We start from the raw sequence: 17,340 nt of genomic DNA, 5'->3' as shown, positions 1-17,340 counted from the left end.
ATTACCTATCATTCTTCTAAACTCCATTGGGTATAGGCCCAACCTGTTCAACCTTTCTTCATAAGATAAGCCCTTCACCCCCAGAATTAGTCGAGTGAACCTTCTCTGAACTGTTTCCAACCAATTGTTTCCTTTTTCAAATTAGGAGACCAAAACTGTACACAGTACTCCAGCTGTGGTCTCACTCAGTCCTCTACAGCTGCAGTAAAACTTTCCTACATTTATATTCAATTCCCCTTGCAATAAACGTTAATATTCCAGATTTGGCAATCTGTCAGCTCTTTGCCAAATTTCCTGCTGCTTTATTAAGATTTGCCTCATCTATGCATTCCTTTAGATATGACATCTAGTCTCCCTATATGAAGCAAATGAATATTATTTTGGGAAAGCAGAGTGAGATCATTTGCGTTACTAATCACTTGCTAAACCTGCATACTAACATTTTGTGATTTGCAGTTTCTTGTGGCACTGGTTCTCGGTCATCTTCAGGTAGCTCCATCTTTGGTGGTCGATACTATATTGAGGGTTTGGCCTCCGTTGCCTTCCTGCCCTTCTCTCCTTTCACGCCCTCCTGATGCCCAGGGTTCTGCCTTCCCATGAAGAGTGTTGCCCTTCATCGCCACTGGACCCAAAATCTGACAGTCAAGCAGCAAATTGCCAGCTGGAGTCCATCCTTCTGACAGGTGGCTACCCACTTGTCCTTGGCAGCCTTGCCCCCTGCTCTTCTGCTCCCACATGTGGGGTGGGGGGAATGGGTTCCAGTCCCATTCAAAACCCAGGTGCTGAGTGTCCACTCTGCCTGCCAAGGGCACCACCTTACCAAGTGCCCTGTCCCCCTTTGCCCTGCTGACCCTTTTATGGGGCCGGGATGATGTCTTGAGGCACCCATGGCTGACTTCCCATTGTGTCCCCACCTGCCTTCAGCTAATCAGTTTCAGAACATAATGATAACCTGTATGGCACTTTCAAAATCTGAAGTTCAAACCCTTACAAGTTCTAAATGAGCTTTTAAACTGTCTTACTTGGCCTCAGTTGAAGGGAGCTCAGGATTCCTCCCCTACCCTCCACACACACTGATGATTTTTGCTGGTGCCTTGAAATTGACAAGGCACCTGCCTCCATGCGCACCTTCGGGTGGCCCCGAAAATTCAGCCCCGCTTCTCAGCAAACTTCCACAGGTCATTGCCTTTCAAACAGAGATTTTCCCTTTTTTCTTGGCTGCTACTTGCTGTTTCTAATCCAGTTTTTAAGTCAACTAGCAAATTTTCATGAGCCTTCATTTTAAATTAAATTAAAATTAATGAAAATACATTAATTATATCTACTGGATATCCCATACACTAGTTTAGTTATAGCTTCAAAGAATTCCAACAGATTAGTGAGGTCTGAGCTATGGTTTCCACGTCCATGCTAAGTGTTTCTTCAAGCAGTTGTGCTCTTTGTATGAGCATCATTACCATTTTAACGATTTCAAGTTTTTAATGCCACTGTAGATGTTAGGCAAACTATAATTTCCATGCACTTGCCCTGCTACTTTTCTTTGAATGTTTGGATAGCATTTGTTATCTTCCAGTCCTCAGGAGTAGATGTGGTCCAAATAAAATTCCAAACAATATTTACTGGAGCTTCACCAATATCTTCCTTTATCTCCTTGAGAAATTTTAAAGTGCATGTTATTTGGCACATGTACCTTTGAGACATTCAATTCTTTGAGTTTCCTCAGAACACATACTTACTGGTCTTGTGTTATAGTGAGATAACCAAAAAATTGCATCTTTAAAGCTCTAAGCAACTAGATCAGATTGTTCAGATTGGATGAAGTTATTTTCTTTACAATAATGAAGGTGCAGTTGAAATTTGCAACTCCCTGTGCAGGCACAATGTGTTCTTGAGTTTGTTGGAACTTGTAGAGATGGTGAGATGCTTCATTTATTGTGTTGACTTGCCCTATTTGTCATAGGTCTGACAATGATTATGCATCCAGTCCCTTGCTGCCCAACAGTGGACATAAGCCCAATAAACTTGTAGACGAGTGCAAGGTATGCTTGTGATGATCTGGCAATCTGTCAGCTCTTTGCCAAACTTCCTGCTGCTTTATTAAGATTTGCCTCATCTATGCATTCCTTTAGATATGACATCTAGTCTCCCTATATGAAGCGAATTAATAATATTTTGGGAAAGCAGAGTGAGATCATATGTGATCCTTTAGACTTCAGCTTGGTAAAGTTTTCATTTAACTTTGAAAATAATAAATCAGTTTGCATTGGGAATTCTAGTTAAAGTTAAAACTTTGCCTAACAAATATCACATTAACAAAGGAGATAAAGGTTGATAAATGAATATCTTATTTTATACTAGATTCGGATCATATTCAATCAAGATTTACTTGAAGTGCTTATGGGTCCTCAGATGATGAAATGGGATGTTCCACCACAAACTGTAGTACTGAATGATACAAAACAGGAGAGCCCCGGTTTAATCCCGGCTTTGTGTCAAGAGGAGGTGTTACAATTTGCTTCAATGCCTTTGGAGATGAAAAATAATTAGCCAAGGTCCTGCTGCTCATGGCAATTTAGTGATGCCTTGGCCATTGTGAAGTAATGTTTGATAGAATGGGCTGAATTTTCACCCTGGAGGCAGGAAACATGAGCCGGGTCTGTTTTTGGGTCATAAACCAGGCTCCGGTGGAAAACTGATTAAAGTTGAGATTTTCACAGGGGTGAGCCCTTAGTCGATATGGAGACAGGTTTCCTGTCCATTTAGAGCCTGTAGGGACAGAAATGGAGGCGGGTCAGATGAAGCATATGACTCATTTAGAATCCCACAGCAACCATCACTGAGGCTGTTTGTTGTCCTGAGGGAGAGATGTGCGGTTTGTGCCAACTCCTTCCCCTGCGCCAGAGGGAAACAAGATGACAAAGGGGAGCCAGAGGCCTGACACCCTTGTCAGGGAAGACCCTCGCTTCATTGATGCCAACCTGGATCTAATTCTGGCAGCCGAGAGAGAGAGAAGGAAGGTCCTCTTCCCGAAGGCTGGCAGGTAGAGGCTACCTTGTTATATAGCAGGGGCACCTCTCTGTTCAGCGTCAACATACTCCACCTCCAATTCTTCCTCCTCTCTTATCTGCTGTTTCTGCCCCTCCTCTGATGAGCTATTTCATACTAGGGCCTCATCAACCTCAAACTCCACACCTCTATGGAGGGCTATGCTATGGAGAGCAGAGGAGATCACCATAATGACTGAGACCCCCTTGCAGGAGGGATTAGATGGCACCGCTCTACCAGTTCAGGCACCTCAATAGCATCTTCAGAAGCCCAATTGCCTGCTCAATGGTTGTCCTGCTGAGTGGGTCGCATTGGTTGTATTGCCTCTGTATCTCTGTCTGGGGCTCTCGTAGAGGGGTCAGTAGCCATCTCGTCAAGGGATTTCCCTTGTCCCCTAGGATCCATCCACACACTTTCAGGATTGGAGTAATGATCTGAGGCAGCCTGGACTGGTGGAGGATGAAGGAGTCATGGCAGCTGCCAGGAAAATGAGCGCATACATGGAGTAAGCTCTTGTTGTGATCGCAGACTAGTTGGACGTTGAGGGAGTGGAAGCCCTTCCTGTTGATGGATTACACTGGCCAGTCACTGGGTGTCTTGATGGCCACAAGCGTGCAATCGATGATGCCCTGCTCCTGGGGGAATCCAGCAATGGAGATGAAACCCAGTGCCCTCTGTTCCTGCCAGGCGATGTCTGTCATTAAATAAATGTGCTGTTCAAAGAGGTCATCAGTGACTAGTGAGATGCAGTGGTGTGCAGATGTTTTTGGGATGCCACTAAGGTCCGCAGCTGATTCTTATAATGAGCCAGAAGCGAGGAAGTTCAAGGCGACAGTGACTTTGACGGCCACTGGCAGGACATGGCGATCAGTGTTGTGAGGTGTGATGTCTTCGGCGACATGGGCACAGATTTTTGTGACCATCTGCTTGGAGAGGAGTGGTCTCCTGCGGCACTGGTTCTCAGGCATTTTCAGGTAGCTCCGGCTTTGGCGGTCAATCCTGTGTTGAGGGTTTGGCCTCTGTTGCCTTCCAGCCCTTCTTTCCTCTCCCACTTCCTCCTGATGCCTGGTGCTCTGCCCTTCCTGTGGTGTTGCCGCTCATCGCCACTGTGCCCAAAATTTGACTTTCATTCCCCCATTGCCAGCTGGAGCTCCCTTCTGGGCAGGGACAGCCTAACTGTTCTTGGCAGCCTTGCCCCTGCTCGTCTGTCCCCGTGATGTGAGGAGGATGGCGACAGCATTTAAAGCCCAAGCGCTGGGTGCCCACTCTCCCTTCCCATGTGCAGCACCAAGGGCACTGCCTTCCCAAATGCCCAGACCCCCTTTGCCCTGCTGACCCTCTTATGGAGCTTGAGGTGATGCCTTGACTGGCTCTCCATTCTGCCTTTAGTTGGTCAGTTTCTGAAAGCATGGGTAAACCGTCTACCCACTTAAAAATTAAAATGTTAGCCTCTGACAAGCTCTTAATGTGCTTATAAACTGTGTTAATTGGCCTCAATTGGAGTGAGTGGGATTCCTGTCCCACCCACCCCAACCCTGCCGTGCTGCTCATTTTTGCTGACGCCTTGAAATCAAAATGCCACCCGCTGCTGGTATTTCTGGCACGAACCCCACCCCCATCTCCATTCCCATCTTTGGGGGAGCCCGAAAATTCAGCCCAATGTGTTTGATCTGTTCATTTAATCACTCATTGCTCCTACACTCAAACTTGATGCTTGGATTCAAAATTCAACCAACTAAAGTGAGCAGGAAGTGGTTTGATGCACTGAATTTACAAAAAAGAATATCATTGCTGTGGGTACACATGATAAGCTTACAGGGAAGCTTTATGAATATATGTTGAATTCTCCTTTGAACACACGTGCACAACATTTTGCATGCATCATGAAAATTAAATGGTTCAAATCAAGGAGTAAAAATGATACGAATGCCACAGTTGCTGATATAGATGGTATTAAAAGCAAAATTTATCACATATCAAATCTTCCTTGAGGTTCAAAAATAACCTTTTTATGACTGAATGACAATCGTTTTGCAGTCCTACTTAATTTTCCCATTGTGAAACTGATAAGACTAGATAATGTGAGTCAAAAAACTTTTTGAAATTTTCTTATTGTACAATGGGAAATGTAATACCGGCCATTCACTTATCTCTGCAAGGGACCTCCCCTTAGTCAGGGAATTTTTGAACAAGATCTGATTTAAGTGCATGGCTGCATGGCCTCAAATCAATATTTTTTTGGCACAGAGGTGTTCTCTACTCTGAGTAACACACTGAGGTGCATTTGTTCAAACAGTAAAATGAAGTACACAGCATTTGGCTTTAGCCTGATTCTCTGTGTATTGTGTGAAGCAATGGGTGATTGCAATTTGGCAATGAGTGAAATGCTGCAGCTTGTGGACACTGCAAACACATCCGTCAATCGGGTATTCTAACAATGATCAGCAATATTATTCTCAATATATTTCATTTTGTTCTAAAGTGCAAACTATCAGGAACTCATTGTTTTTCTTTCTTTCTGCAACAGCCTGAAATGAATCGAGAGCAAATACAGGTAAACAATATTTAATTCAAAAATAGTTAATTTCATTATTGAAAATATAATGTAAAAAGTTACAAACTTCTGTGCTGCTTATGATGTGGATCAATAAAGAATTAATTTTTGAACTGATATAATGCAAATTGTGATTGCTTAAGATAGATTGCGAGGTGAGATTTAACAATTTTTTCTTTCTCTTCATTCAGGCACTAAGGGTGAGGAAGCTTCGAAGCCCTGTCATCGATCTGGTGAGAAACGTTAGTGACTTTATTTTGAAACTTTCTTAAAATTTACAAATTTTTTGTTGCTAAACTAAGAAAGAAATTAAATGTCAAAATAATGCAGCTACTTCAGGTGATTATTGTTAACATTAGCATAGCATTGTGATGAGCTGTGCATTATTAACAGTCGAGAACATTGTCTATGTGCTGACATATAAGCCCAACTTATTGCTTCAACTATATTGTATATCCCTATAAGACAAGTTCTGAATCTGTCTGATCAATTCATGCACACAACGTGAGAGATCACAATGGAGTTAATTTGCATATGCTTAACATAATCATAAATGGCAACGATCACAAATGGCAAGAGCTATAGAGTCGTGATACTGGGGTACTTTAATGACCCAAATATTGATTGGGATAGTTTTAGTGTAAAGGGTAGGAGGGGGAGGAATTTCTAAAATATGTTCAGGAGAATCTCCTTGACCAGTATGTTCTCAGTCCAAAGAGAAAGGAAGCATTGCTGGATCTGGTGCTGGAGAATGAGATGGGGATTTAAACAGGTTAAAATGCAACCAAAGACTGACAGGAAAAACTGTGATGTAACAATAGGTAATCTTTAAGGAGGAGATGTTTCAGATTCAGGCTGGGTACATCCCAACAAGAAGTAAAGGTAATGGAACCAAAGCCATGGCTCCTTGGATGACAATGGAGATAGAGAATATGGCGAAACAAAAAAAAGAGGGTGTATGATGCATGTCAGATGAATTCTTCAAGTAAGATCTAAACCAAATACAATAAGTTGAGAGGAGAAACGAAGAGGAAAATAAGACTGGCAAAGAGAGAATATGAGAATAGAATGGAGTTAACATAAAAGGGAACCCAAAAATCTTCTACCGGCATGTAAATAATAAGCGGCTATTAAGAGGTGGGGTGGGACCTGTTTGGGACAAAGAGGGTGATTATTCTTAGAGGCACAGGGCAAGGCTAGAATACTTAATGATTGTTTTGTATCGGTGTTTACTAAGGACGAGGATGCTGATAAAATATCAGTAGAAGCAGAGATGGTCGAGCTTTGGGGTGAAAATTGATAGACAAGATGTTCTGGAAAGGCTGGCTATCCTTATAGTGAATAAGTTGCTTGATCTGGATGGCTTGTGACCCAGGTTACTAAAGGAAGTGGGGGTGGAGGTAGAAAGTGGCTTGCCATAATCTTCCAATCTTCCCTGCTGGAGAATTGGAGAGTAGCAAATATGGCCCCCTTGTTCAAGAAAGGGTGTAATGACATTCCTAGTAATTATAGGCCGGACAGTTTAACGTCAGTGATCAGTAAGGTTTTAGAAACAATAATAAGGGGGATAAAAATCAAAACACTTGGAGAGGTTTGAGTTCATTAAGAAGAGCCAGCACGGATTTGTTTGACTAATCTAATTGAATTTTTTGATGAAGTAACAGAGAAGTAACAGAAAATCCATATGGATTTTAAGTAAATGTTTGACAAAGGGTGGCACAGTGGCGCAGTGGTTATCTCTGCAGCCTCACAGCTCCAGCGACCCGGGTTCAATTCTGGGTACTGCCTGTGTGAAGTTTGCAAGTTCTCCCTGTGTCTGCGTGGGTTTCCTCCGGGTGCTCCGGTTTCCTCCCACAGCCAAAAGACTTGCAGGTTGATAGGTAAATTGGCCATTATAAATTGCCCCTAGTATAGGTAGGTGGTAGGGGAATATAGGGACAGGTGAGGATGCGGTAGGAATATGGGATTAGTGTAGGATTAGTATAAATGGGTGCTTAATGGTCGGCACAGACTCGGTGGGCCGAAGGGCCTGTTTCAGTGCTGTATCTCTAAATCAAATAAATCAAAATGCTGGTTAACAAAATTGAGGCTCATGGAATAGGAGGATCAGTGTCAGCTTGCATAAAAAAAATTGGCTTAAGAATAGAAAACAGCGAGCCGCAGTAAACTTTTTTTTTAGACAGGCGGATGGTAGACAGTGGTGCTCCCCAAGGGTCAGTTCTAGGACCACTGCTTTTTTGACATATACAATGGAAATTGAAATAAAGAGTAAAATTTCAAAATTTGCTGAGGATACTAAACTTGGAGGTGTGGCAAACAGTGTGGATGATACCAATCAACTGCAACAGGACATAGATAGGTTAGCAGGATGGGCAGACAAGTGACAGATGGAATTTAATACAGAGAAATTCAAGGTGATGCATTTTGGCAGAAAGGATAGGGAAAGGTAATATAGACTTAATGACAAAGTTCTAAAGAGTGTACAGAGACAGAGGGACCTGAAGGTTCATGTGCTTAGATCTTTGAAGGTGGCAGGGCATAATGAGAGAGGAATTGACAAAGCATATGGGATCTTGGGCTTCATACATAGAGGTATTTAGTACAAAAGTAGGGAAGTTATGATGAACCGTTATAAAGCTCTGATTAGTCCACAACTGGAGTATGGTGTCCAGTTCTGGTCACCACACTTTCGAAAGGATGTGAGGGTCCTTGAGAGGGTGCAGAGGAGATTACCGGAATGGTTCCAGGGATGAGGGATTTTTAGCTACAAGGTTAAGTTGGAGAAGCTGGGGTTGTTCTCCTTGAAGCAACGGAGATTGAGGGGAGATTTGATAGAGGTCTATAAGATCATGACAGGTTTAGATAAGGTAGACAAAGAAAAGCTGTTTGCATTAGCTGATGGTACAGGGACTAGCAGACACATATTTAAGGTTTTGAGCAAGAGATGCAGGGGGAATTTGAGGAAGAATTTTTTTACACAAAAGAGTGGTAATGACCTGGAGCCCACTGCCTATGAGGGTGGCGGAAGCAGAGACGATGAATTATTTCAAAAGGAAATTGGATGTGCACTTGAGAGAAAGAAACTTGCAGGGTTACGAGGATATAGTGGAGGAATGGGATTGACTAATTGCTCGACAAAGAGCGTGTGGAGCATGGATCTACATGGCTCGAATGGCCTCCTTCAGTGCTATAATGGATCATTGGGCTGGATTTTACCAGTCTTCTAAGGACGAGCTGGGAGACTGGCGTTGTCTGTAAAATGGTGAGGAAAGATGGGGGTTGGAATGCCCATCGTCTACCCGCCGCCATGCCACTTTACCAGCAGCAGGGAAAGTAGAGGACGGCCCTCCTGCCCGGAGGCCAATTGGGCCACTTAAGTGGCCAATTAAAGGCCTCTCCCACTGCTGCTGGCATTTTACCAGCAGCAGGTAGGCCCTCTACTGTGTGTAGAGACCACATGGTAAATGCTGGTGACTTTCTTATGGGCTCAATGGGGGAGGCCTGTCACTTCAGGAACTCTGGGCCCACAGAAGGGCCTCCCAGCTGCAATGGCCACCCCCTTTGAGTGAAGAAATTTCTCTTCATCTCAGTCCCCTTATTCTGAGACTGTGACTCCAGCCAGGGGAAACATCCTCGCAGCATTTTAAGAATTTTATATATTTCAATGACATCACCTCTCAATCATTGAAATTTTAAAGAATATAGCCCTAGTCTACTCAATCCATCCTCATAGGACAATTCTTTCATCCCATGAATCAGTCCAGTGAACCTTTGTTGCATTCCTTCTAAGGCAAGTATATCTTTCCTTAGATAAGGAGGGAAGAGCAGTTACATTACTATAGGTGGCTGTTATGAGAACAGCTTTAGTTTGCTTTTTACCTGAAATGTGTTGCTTAGGAAAATACTAGATCCTTTTGGAGCTTTTCCCACCTCATCAGTTAGTTTGCAGCTTCCCACAGCAGTGGGGGAAGAAAAATCTGTACGATAGAATCATCTTACTTTATTAATCAAGCAGTGCAATTTCTGAATTTTAAACAAAATGCCTTGCTTATCAAGGTGAGGGATTATCATGCTGAAGAATGGAACTCTTCCCATTTCATGTACCATACCTCAGGATCTCCCATGTCAGATATGACACACAGTCAGATGCAACGTAAACTCTTTTTATGTGTCCCTAGCATGCCTGAGCACTAAGCTCAGAAGAACATTGCCTTCGAGGCCAGTAAGGCAGTTTTTCTATATCTCTCACTATCCATCCTGTGGCCTGTCTGAGTCAGATTGCCAATTAGTGCCGAATTCAGTAAAGTTTTGTGCTGGATTGAGAGTGTCCAAATTCGTTCTGAAAAAACTCATAGCCAGCAGACAAAGGAGACTTTCATCCTAACACCCTGAGCTGGATCTGAAGCTAGCTGTGAAAAGCCAGTGTCTAACCCACTGTGCTACCCAGTTCCCCTATATTTAGTGATTTAAAACAGACTGTAGGCTTTTGATTCACCTGTTCTTCTAAAGGTAATAGACCTTGCTGTAATGTAGCCTGGCCAAGAACTGAGGCAATTTACAAACAAATTAAACTCAAGAAATATGACAACCCTGAGACTCCAACTCATGGCTTCATGGATCTGGTTAAAGCACCTGAAAAAATTCTAAAATTCCTGTTGATTAAATGTGGCTTTCCGGCTGATCAATTCTTAAGAAAATATGTGGAAATAGAAGATTATACATGTACAATAAGTTATTTTAGATATATATTTCAAAGATCCAATAAAACAGTATGGGAGGGTAATTCTGTGTTATAATACATCAGCATAACAAATCTATACCACCAAAAAGTGGAACACAGATTTGCTTGTGTGAATCCTGGTGTGGCGTAACAAGTTCAGAGTTTTGGCCTTGATGTTAAGAGGGATGAAGTTCTAAGCAAAATTGAAACCCTCTATCTCCAAAAAAAGGAAGCATTTGGATAGTGAAAAGCCACAAATTTTTTTGATCATGGACTGATCTTAATGACGTTGGAAAATTCCACAGTCCAAACTGTTACTCCCACAATTTTTGCAACAAGATGTGTGATAACTGATTTGAGGGAAAAATTCTTTAAAAATCATATTGTTAAGATGAAAAGTACTTGTTGTCACTAAGTGGCCCCAATTATAAACTAATCCTGTTCTAACAAAATCCATACACATTCTGGTGGCCGGTTATTAAGTAACATTGTTCCGTCCTGCCTGGCCTCTGATGTAGGGGTGTGTAGTGTAGGGAAGGAAACAGGTTAAAAATAGGAAGATGTGTAGTATCTCATCCATTTCGTTAATCAGAAAAGTTCACATTTTCATTAACATTTATAATTTTATTGCAAAAATAAAGTATATTTATTATAACTACACACATAACATGCTAATGTATTTTTTGTGAATGTTGATCTTCATTAAAGCGTTCTACAGAATGAAGTATTTCCTCATTTAAGCCATCCAAATCCAACATTAGGCACTCCCAGGTCTGCATTGAGTCCTGAGATTAAAATCTCTTTACATCATCCCAAAAATGTGCCTTGAACTTAATTTCCCAAGTGCTCTCCATACTGTGACAGATGATTTTTTTTGTGTCCTACACCAATTTTCTTTGTATCTAGGTATAGCTGCCCCAAACTCAATTCGTGTGGGATCTTTACAATCACTAGAGAGAAACAGTTCCACATCAGCTAGCGATTGTCTACAAGTTTTGTTATGTTTCACATCAGAAGGCGATTTGTTTATTTGTGTACAGATGCATCATTTTTCTGCTGGCAAACAGTGCAAATGGAATCAACTAAATTACTTTATGGTCAGTTTGGCAGATTTTTGACAGTGCTGTTTGTTACAAACATCTTGTGAACTTTTGCACTTTATTGAGCAACATCTCCCTGTTGGTAAACATTAATATTGCACGGCAGACTCACGTCAGGAGAATAGGAGATCAACCACACACGTGCATGTACTTTTCAATAAAATTGCATTTTATAGCTTTGTTTCTGACCCCAGTGCTAGTATAGGGCTATATAGCTGGTATGGCCAACCTGAGCTACTCAACCCATTGGCAGTCAGTAGAGATGGTTGCACGTTTCTTTCGTTGTAATGTTTACATTGCTGCCATAAGTGCTGATGCATCAGAAAACTCCAGCAAGACAATTCACTAGACAGGTGAGATTCGAGCCTTTGGAGGCAGCAGCATTGTCTTATTTATCATCAGCCAAAGTTGGAGCTGCCATTGACAATAAATTTACTGTACAATAAATGTAGCATTGGTATCATTGCCGAATGTAAACATATTAGAACACCTCCTGAGAAAGTTTCTCAGTCAGAAGCACACATATTTCACACAAACAAAAAAAATCTCAATCTTTTGTTTTGAATTCTCTAGGGTAACTGCAGTGATGACGTTTTAGCTTGTTTTGGAAAGCAGCTGAAAAAATTGCGTGGGCCCCTATTTGACAATTTAAAGTTATACTATCAAAACTGGAGTCAATCCTGTCTGGTAAGTGTCTTTATGTGTAGGCAGCTTGAAACTTAAAACGTACTAAAAACCAACCAAAATAATTCTGGTAAACTGTCTCTCACTTACATAGCAAAACAAAGAAAGATGTGTATTTATGCAGCACCTTTCACAACCTCAGGATGTCCCAAAGCACTTTGCAGCCAAAAGTACTTTTTCTTGTTGGCTAAGGGATAAATATTGGCCAGGAGACCAGGGAGAGCCCCCTGATCTTCTTCAAAATAATGGCAAGGGATCTTTTATATCAACCTGGATTACTGTGCTTCTGTCTCTAGGGTGGGTATGAGTGCTACCCACTGAGCCACGGCTGAAATAAAAACAAATTACCCATTTAATCATTAGTAAATTGACTGCCTGCATTCAGCTGCTCAGTTGGACAGAGCTACTTTGCAAAGTTATTGAATTATGAACACCATAGGCACAATTTTTGATTTGTGTCAGAGGCGGGATCAGAGGCAGGAGGGCTGGAAAATTGGCCTCGGAGAGCAGCATACTGATTTGTTTGCATGTTCCTGCCTCCAGGTCACTTTAAAAGTGTGTGGTTGGGGGTTGGGGTGATGGCTACCTGCCTGTAAGCAGCGGGTAGCCAATTAAGGCCCGTAAAGGGCCTATTAAGTGCACTGGGGAGACGCCAGTGAATTTTCCATTCAGCCATCAGGGCCCCCTTTGGCAGCCGAATCCCAACCAATGTGCGGAGGTGGTCTCCCGCTGGCAAATGGGCAGACCAGCACTCCAAATAACTTTTTTTGATACACGCCGCACCCCCTATCGCCATTGCTGCGTTTGTGAGATTTGGTTCCCCCTCCAAAATAGCGGTCAGGCAGCGGTGGCCAGTATAAATTTAGTCTTTATTAAAAAGTCTTCAGAGGGTGCCTCCATGTTGAGGCACCCTCTCTCTCTTACCTACATTGGCAGGTGCCACCTCTGACAGTGGGGCTGCCAATCTCTCAGGGCTGGAGGGCTTCCTAATGGTCCTCCAACCTTGGGGGCCCTCCCCCCATCCTTAATTGGACAGCAAGCACACACCCAAGTCACTAATTGGCCAGCCATTCAAGAATCGCATTGGGCCTCAGGCGCTGAGGTGATGCAGTGTTAGGACCCAGAAATGTTTCTGACGTCAGGGTCCCGACCCCAAAACAAAAATCCTGCCCCATAGGTAAAATACCAGCAGCAGCAGGATGAGGCCACTTAAGGGCTGCAATTAGCCTCTGGCTGGGAAGGACTTCCTCAGCCTTCTCTGCCCCAGACTAAATTCAAAGGCATTGGGAAAACAATGGGCCCTCCACCCCCCGCCTTCTCACGCAATTTAATGCCCCCCCCCTACCTCCGTTCCCATTCCTAGGAGGCTCATAAAATTATATGTGCAGTTTGCAGCAGGGATCTTTGCATAACAATCAGGGGTGGGAGCCATGGTTTCCCCTCCTTTCATAGCTCAGAAATGCTGAGATGCCTTTATTGCCATTTGGACAGAGATCCGGTAATCCAGCATTGCCTAATGATTAAATCTGGGATCTTACTGTTCTCCATGATCAGTATCACACCATATAATGCTTTTATCCATGCATCCAGTATACCTGGTACTAATTGGCTAGAGAGACCTAAACATCAAATGAGTGATAAAAATTAGCTGGTTCTTTAAAAGTAAATTAAATCCTGGCACTCTCCTGAACACATGTTCAAAGATTTTTTGAGCTTTTTAATAATATAAAAAAAGGACTTTGGAAGGATTATGCATTTGTCATTAGAACTGTGCACCAATCTTCCCGCAGTAGTGATGACCATAGTACAAGCCACCTGAAATTTTTACCCTTTAGTTTTAAGTAAATATTTGGTATTGAAAATCCTGTTTTCCATCGGGAGCCATGTTGTTTAAAACTCCAGTTCAATAAGGTTAAATTCAATGACTTAGGTTCCTCTACGAAAACAGAGTTTTAAACAGTGCTGTTCTTACTCGTATTAGATTCTTGTATGCACCTTTACACATTGTTAAACTGCTTATTTTAAATGGGTTATCACCTGTGTACAATAACGCACATAGAAATCAGAAAGGGGATGTTAAGCATTCTTATGCAAAATTTGCTAATTGGATTTTATAACTCCAAAAATTAGTATCAACTGCAGATTGGAGTGAGACTACACCTGTACAAACAACTCTTAATTCAAAATTGATGAATTTAAATGACCTGATACTTTTTTTCCCACTTTTCTATGTTATTTATATTAATAAATTCAAATCATTGAAATTTATCTATGGCACACAACATTTAAATCATCAGGATATGGGCGGCACAGTGGCGCAGTGGTTAGCACCGCAGCCTCACAGCTCCAGTGACCCGGGTTCAATTCTGGGTACTGCCTGTGTGGAGTTTGCAAGTTCTCCCTGTGTCTGCGTGGGTTTCCTCCGGGTGCTCCGGTTTCCTCCCACATGCCAAAGACTTGCAGGTTGATAGGTAAATTGGCCATTATAAATTGCCCCTAGTATAGGTAGGTGGTAGGGAAATATAGGGACAGGTGGGGATGTGGTAGGAATATGGAATTAGTGTAGGATTAGTATAAATGGGTGGTTGATGGTCGGCACACAGGTGGGCCGAAGGGCCTGTTTCAGTGCTGTATCTCTAAATAAAATAAAATAAAAAAATAAAAAATAAAAACTCACACATTGCTGTTCAAGAATCAGTTAATTCATTGCTTAAGCTCACAGTCATAAAGAAAACTTGCTTCAAGATGTAGACTGTACAGATTTGATAGTATTTCATGAACAACTTAATAATTCACAATCCCAGAAAATCCAAGTTACCAAGAGGCTTATTGCACGACAAACCTTGGGACGTTTGTATGTTTGTAGAAGGGCAGGTGTATTTATTTTCTATGATACCTAACTTTTCCTGATCACACTGCTTCCTATATGCATGCAACGCTAGTTTTTTTCATATCCAACAGTTAGTTTAAAGTTCAATCTGTGTTGAATCTATGCTACATTTTTTTCCAATTTTCAATTAATTTTACCATATATTATGCAAATTTGTTCTGTTTTCCCCCTAATCTTGCTCCTGGTCCCTATATCCCATTTAAGGAGGGAAAATCAACTGGTATCCTAACTCCCAATTGCCATCTAGTGATCCTTGTTGCAATTGCATTTGTGTGGTCATTAGTTGAGCACAATATTGGGCTTGATTGAAATGCTACCCATGTTCCCACAGCTGAATAATCTGCTTGTACTCACTTTTTAGCTTCATATGTCAATAACAGCTACATGGGCAGGGTAACAGAGGGCAATTAGTACCAATACGTTGCCTTGAATCTCATTTGGAGTGAGCTGTTGAGAAAATGTAGACCAAGCACCAAAATAAGTTTATTCTGCATGCTTCACTGTCTTTTAACACAAAGGTATTAACTATCAAAGATTTCTATTTATCTTTATTAATAGTAAAGAAAACATTAGTTGCCAACTGGATTGTTATTGGCAAAAGGTGGAATACTGGAAAACAATAAATCTGGATGTGTATTAATTGTTCTACTAGCAAAGGTTATCATGGCATGATGGAGATTTGAAACTATTTATGGTTAACTGACTAAGTGTACATCTTTCTGTTTACTTCATAGCCTGCTACTCCAATGCCAGGCTGCACTCATTGTCACAAATACCAAAGGCAAGAAGTCCCTGAATTCCTGTCACAGTTCAAGCAATTTCTACAAGGAAAGATCAAGAACTTAGAAAATATTATTTAACATGAATATTTATTGCAGACGTGAAGACATAATTATTAATTTAACTTTCTATTTACCTGTTCCATTGTGTAAGTTATACCTTTTAAACTATGCAATAAAATTTTATTTAGTTTTACAAAGATCAAAGCTTCCTGATTTTTTGGGACTTTTTTGTTTAGATTTGTAAAAAAAAGTCTGACTGTTAGATGAAACTATGGGCTGGATTTTCAAAATGGGGTCGGGAACCCCACGCCCGGATAATTTCCAGGTCCTGACCCCAAGCTTCAACTGTGTTGCTCCTGCAGAGTGCAAGTGCCAAAGGCAGACAGCAGCCATGATGGGGCCTGCTGCTGCCTTGACAAAGAGAGCAGGCAGTTCCTTAGAGGGAAAGCGGAATAAAACAAGAAGATGGTGGGCACCCTTCCAAATCTAAGGTAATGCACATGATTCAGCTCAGACTGTTTGGGTTTGCCAGAATCCAATTTGAAAATTCCAGTCCCGACCTCCCCAGCCGCTTAACAAGCTCCCCTAGGAGCTTAATGCATTGTTAATTCAAGGCGAGCGGGCTCCCTGTTGCCTTCCTCCCACTCTCACTTTAAAAATTGTAGTCTGTCCTAGACATGCAGGATCCAGAGATGCCCTCTGGGACCGCGACCACACGCACGGTCCTGACCCCGCCAGCATTTGAAAACTCGGCCCCATTGGGCAGGATTTCAATTCCCAGGTTGGGACCCCAGCATTGTGAAGTCTTCCGGGTCCCAAGCCCGCACCAATGGGAGAACCCGCATCCAATGCTATTTCTGGATGCAAATTTGTTAATTGGACAAGAGTTGCGTTCGCCGCCCAGTTAGCGGCGGCTTACATGGGAGGGAGGTGGGACCAGTTCGGGAGCGGGTCCAATTTAAAGGGCGAGCAGCAGTCATTGCTAAAGCTGCCATTTGTTAACATCATGGAGGCTGAGGCAGAGAAGAGGGCAGGAGGCAGGGAGGGACCCCTTGCCAGCACATCCACGATTTTCTGATGAGTCACTTCAGGTCATGCCAGAAGTGGTGACAGGCCATTTTCCTTGTTCCCAGATCTGTTCGTTGCCGGTAGTCACAGGAGGCCCCAACAACAGACCTAAGAGAGCATGGATGGAGGTTGCCAATGAGGTCAGCAGCCGAGGAATGGCAAAGCAAACTTCGGTGCAGTGTCGGAAGAACTTCAGTAACCTCATTTGGTCTGGCAGGGTGAGTGACGAGAATGACCTGGAGGGTGTGTCTCCCAGTCAGCAGTCACCAAAGTGCCAGGAAGAGGGGCATCCTGTTGGCACTTAGATGGCCAATCAGCATGGCTAAGGAGTGTGCAGTGGAGTCTCGCTGACCCACTGGCATAGGTCAGAATGCAAGTACTGCTGCTCAGGAGGCTAGAGTGCAGTCTGTAATGTTGTCAGTGAGTGAAAGGCTACAATTGGAGAGGGAGGCCTTGCACCAGTGGCATTGCTCTTCTTCTTGCAGGTAAAATGGGAG

The 17,340-nt window shown here is 42.5% G+C and overlaps 1 protein-coding gene across 7 annotated transcripts in view; it reads left to right on the top strand.

Annotated features, from left to right (window-relative positions):
* The window catches only part of LOC137375936 (uncharacterized), a 69,606-nt gene extending 52,623 nt beyond the window's left edge, over positions 1 to 16,983 (top strand). For 4 of the 7 annotated variants that reach the window (XM_068043684.1, XM_068043685.1, XM_068043683.1 and 1 more), the window contains 6 exons: positions 2,359 to 2,502; positions 5,573 to 5,599; positions 5,791 to 5,841; positions 11,993 to 12,106; positions 15,728 to 15,921; positions 16,909 to 16,983. In XM_068043684.1, coding sequence (XP_067899785.1) covers positions 2,359 to 2,502; positions 5,573 to 5,599; positions 5,791 to 5,841; positions 11,993 to 12,106; positions 15,728 to 15,853 — 462 coding nt within the window. In that variant the 3' untranslated portion in view covers positions 15,854 to 15,921; positions 16,909 to 16,983. The remainder of the gene's footprint in view (positions 1 to 2,358; positions 2,503 to 5,572; positions 5,600 to 5,790; positions 5,842 to 11,992; positions 12,107 to 15,727; positions 15,922 to 16,908) is intronic. The other 3 variants (XM_068043682.1, XM_068043688.1, XM_068043686.1) reach the window with 3 other exon arrangements.
* Positions 16,984 to 17,340: the final 357 nt, after the last annotated feature.

The sequence above is a fragment of the Heterodontus francisci genome, chromosome 12, assembly GCF_036365525.1.
Source record: "Heterodontus francisci isolate sHetFra1 chromosome 12, sHetFra1.hap1, whole genome shotgun sequence".
Taxonomy (NCBI): domain Eukaryota; kingdom Metazoa; phylum Chordata; class Chondrichthyes; order Heterodontiformes; family Heterodontidae; genus Heterodontus; species Heterodontus francisci.
Note: the sequence above shows the minus strand (reverse complement) of the source record. Positions and strands in the feature narration are given on the sequence as shown.